General features: G+C 39.3%; 1 protein-coding gene across 1 annotated transcript; it reads left to right on the forward strand.

The window, feature by feature from the left end:
- The first annotated feature begins 1,655 nt into the window (after window positions 1-1,655).
- LOC112463826 lies at window positions 1,656-3,245 on the forward strand. Its single transcript, XM_025030434.1, has one exon. It carries the CDS (start codon window positions 1,656-1,658, stop codon window positions 3,243-3,245), a length of 1,590 nt encoding a protein of 529 aa, XP_024886202.1.
- The last annotated feature ends 67 nt before the right edge of the window (window positions 3,246-3,312 follow it).

A 3,312-nucleotide genomic window follows, 5' to 3' on the forward strand; every position in this document is an offset into this window, starting at 1 on the left:
TTGAAAAACACAACGACATCTCCATCAACGTGTACAGCATCGAGAAAGACAAGGAACTTGCAATCCAGCCAATACGGCTCACCGACCGAAAAATGAACAAACATGTAAAGGACCCCGCGGAATTCTTATGGAAAATGGCTTTCGGTCAAATGTTTCGAAACTTTGCAAAAAGGTAGTTCTCAACATGTAGATTAAAAGTGTCAATGGGCATAAAGCTAAAAAAATTCGAGATTTTGAGCTACAGCGATCCAAAGTAGTAGATTTTTGAATTTCTGCAGCATATTCTGAAGTTCGGCAATAGCTTATCTTAGTTGGGTGAGGTTTTACAAAAAAGTGGTAAGTACAAAAGTTTTGTAAAATCATCAGGAGAACTCGAGTTTTTGGGTCCGTGGCATACTAAGGTTATATACGTTCAACTATATTAAGCACAAAAATTCAGCGTAACCTGTTCACAGGGGTAGCGTAAACTGGAACTATGGGCAAGGACACGTCTGATAGCGCAGGAGAGGAGTAATCCATCCGCTTGACAAACTTCAGTTAGACTCGGAAACATTCGGACGCTCGACAGCACACGTGATGGAACAGCATGCATGTGGAGGGAATGTGCTGGCAACGCACACAAAAGCGAAGATTACGTCCGTGTGTGCTGCTGTCGAGCATATCCGAACCGTACCTACGGAAATAGCCGAGCGGATGGACTGCTTACTGCGCTTATCAGTCCCCCCGCAAGTTTACGCTCCATCCATATCTTCTTAGATCCATGAGCCTATTTGGGACCCTGCACATTTTGAACCGACCTTTCCAATGGTGATCCCATGTTGTCATTGTAGATTTTTGTTGAGCTCGAGATCTTGCACATCGATGTGATTTAATTCTATAATAACGATTTATTGTTAACGTTTTAACTTTTAACGTTATAATATTTTTTTTCTATAAGTTTCAGTCAACAGTTATCCCTTATTATGCGTTCAAATGTTTGACTACAAAAGTTTTCCCGAGAGTTTATGAGTCATTATTTCGTTTCCCGATCCTTTTTATCGATCATTTTTTAATGAATTCGTGTTTGTAATGTTTGTACCAATTCTACATATAATCCATCTTGTGAATTGATCCAAGTATCATATTCTGTTTTCCATCGCAAGATTCTTAGTTATTCTTAGTTATTGGCGAGTAAAAAAAAAATGGCTGGCAGACCTCCACGAATACATTGTTTTTCATGCAATACAGCATTCAATGCACGAAACCTGGTTCACATAAATGGTGATGAGAATATCCTTAAACGACAAATAGCTATCACAAGACGAGATGAGCTTAATCATCCATGTTTACGTATGAATGATGAATCTAGGTTGTGCTTTAACTGCAATGTATCTATTCTAAACGAAATAGCAATAATCGAAGCCGATCCAACCTGTCTTCGATTAAATGTGTTGAGACAAACAGCGAGTCAAACTTGTGTCATTTGTGATGCTGCAAATAATTTGCAGAGATTATCATTAGCTTGTAGGGTGAATGTTTTCATAGAAAGAAATATTTTTGTACCTGAAAATGTAAGATCATGCAGGCATCATTTAGATGCAAATGGATATTTATTAAATATTCTAATAGCTGGTCTTGGTTACATTAATAGGCCGATTATCATAAGAGGACCACAAATGTCCGCATTTTTGAATCAACTTAGACACGTCGCTGTAGCTAAAGCTAAGTTTATTGACGAAAATAGTTTAAACGATGAAGAATTTCAATGCATCGCACCGATAACAAAACAACAATTCCAGGATTTGTTAACGTATTGTGACCCAGTTCTCCAAAACGGTAGACACCGATATATAAGGAGAAAAGATTTATTGATGTTTCTATGCAAACTCAGACAAGGCTTGAGTGATGAGTTTCTTAAAGTCATATTCGATTACGGTAGTAGACAAAATGTAAGTACCGTTATAGACTATGTTAGAAGAGCATTAGCACAAAGATTTGTTTCAGAGAATATTGGGCCTAGATCGATAACAAGGCAAGATTTCATTGCTCGACACGTCACGGAGTTTTGTAATATCTTGTACAATCCTCAACCGAACGAACCGAAAGCCATTGTTGTAATCGACTCTACTTATGCATACATACATAAGAGTTCACATTTTCGTGTATTAAGGCAATCTTATTCCGTCCACAAACACAGGCATCTCCTAAAACCCACTCTAGTTGTTGCTCCTGATGGCTTCATTCTACAGATTTTTGGGCCATATTTTTCAGATTCTCGTAACAACGATGCAGAAATACTTAGGCATGATTTTGAAACAGATGGAAATGCACTGAGAGAATGGTTTCAACGTAACAATATAGTTTTGGTCGATAGGGGTTATCGTGATGCTATACCTCTTTTACAGCTGTTGGGCATCCAATATGAAATGCCAGCATTACTTGGGGCTGGACAGCGGCAACTAACGACCGAAGATGCAAATGCATCTCGTATTGTCACTAAGAGTCGTTGGATAGTAGAAAGTAGAAACGGTCATTTTCGGTCGGTGTTCAAGTTTTTTGCTAACACACTATGCTTACAGCATGCAAAAAACATCGATGAGTTTTATCGTATCGCTGGTGCAATATTGAACAGGTATCATCCTATGATTCACATGGAAGGTGCAACTGCACAGGCGGCACAAGAAATCTTGGAGAGATCACGTATCCCAAATGCTGTGCAAGCAAGGGTGGAGGTAGACAATCTCACAAAAAGGAATGCACAATGGAGAAGACTGAATCATAGAGATATACCAGAGTTTCCGCTCCTGGATTTAGAATACTTAAGACATTTGACGCTTGGTGTATACCAAATCAATCTTGCACCATCTTACATACAAGATAAAGTTTTGAGAGACAATGATGAAGAATTTCAACTAGATGAACATTTAAATGAAGCGGGTTTTTTGAGGATCAGAGTGTACTCTAGGTTTCGAAATGCTGGAAGACACCAAATATTCATATTATTTCGAGTTGCTGATAACGAAGGTATTGAAAACGCTGATGATGCTGATCCAATTACTGGATATTATTGTACATGTCAGTCTGGAGCAAGGACTTTAGGTGCGTGCGCCCATGTAACCAGTGTGATATGGTTTCTTGGTTATGCGCGACATCAAGTGGATGTGAGGTATCCTGATCCATCATTATTGAATACAACATTAGATGCAGCCAATCGGGATGCAGAGGGACACGTGCCTAATGCTGAAATAGAAATAATCAACGACTGAATGGATAACTTGGCCAGCCCCCCCACAGTCTTGTCTTAGCTGGCCGGACGCCCCACAGTCTTGTCTT

The sequence above is a fragment of the Temnothorax curvispinosus genome, unplaced genomic scaffold (assembly GCF_003070985.1).
Source record: "Temnothorax curvispinosus isolate PA1 unplaced genomic scaffold, ASM307098v1 QBEX01013693.1, whole genome shotgun sequence".
In the NCBI taxonomy this organism is placed as follows: Eukaryota; Metazoa; Arthropoda; class Insecta; order Hymenoptera; family Formicidae; genus Temnothorax; species Temnothorax curvispinosus.

What these genes read in the sequence shown, in the direction of transcription:
- LOC112463826 (XM_025030434.1), top strand. Translation starts at nt 1,656, where the DNA reads ATGTCCGCATTTTTGAATCAACTTAGACACGTCGCTGTAGCTAAAGCT.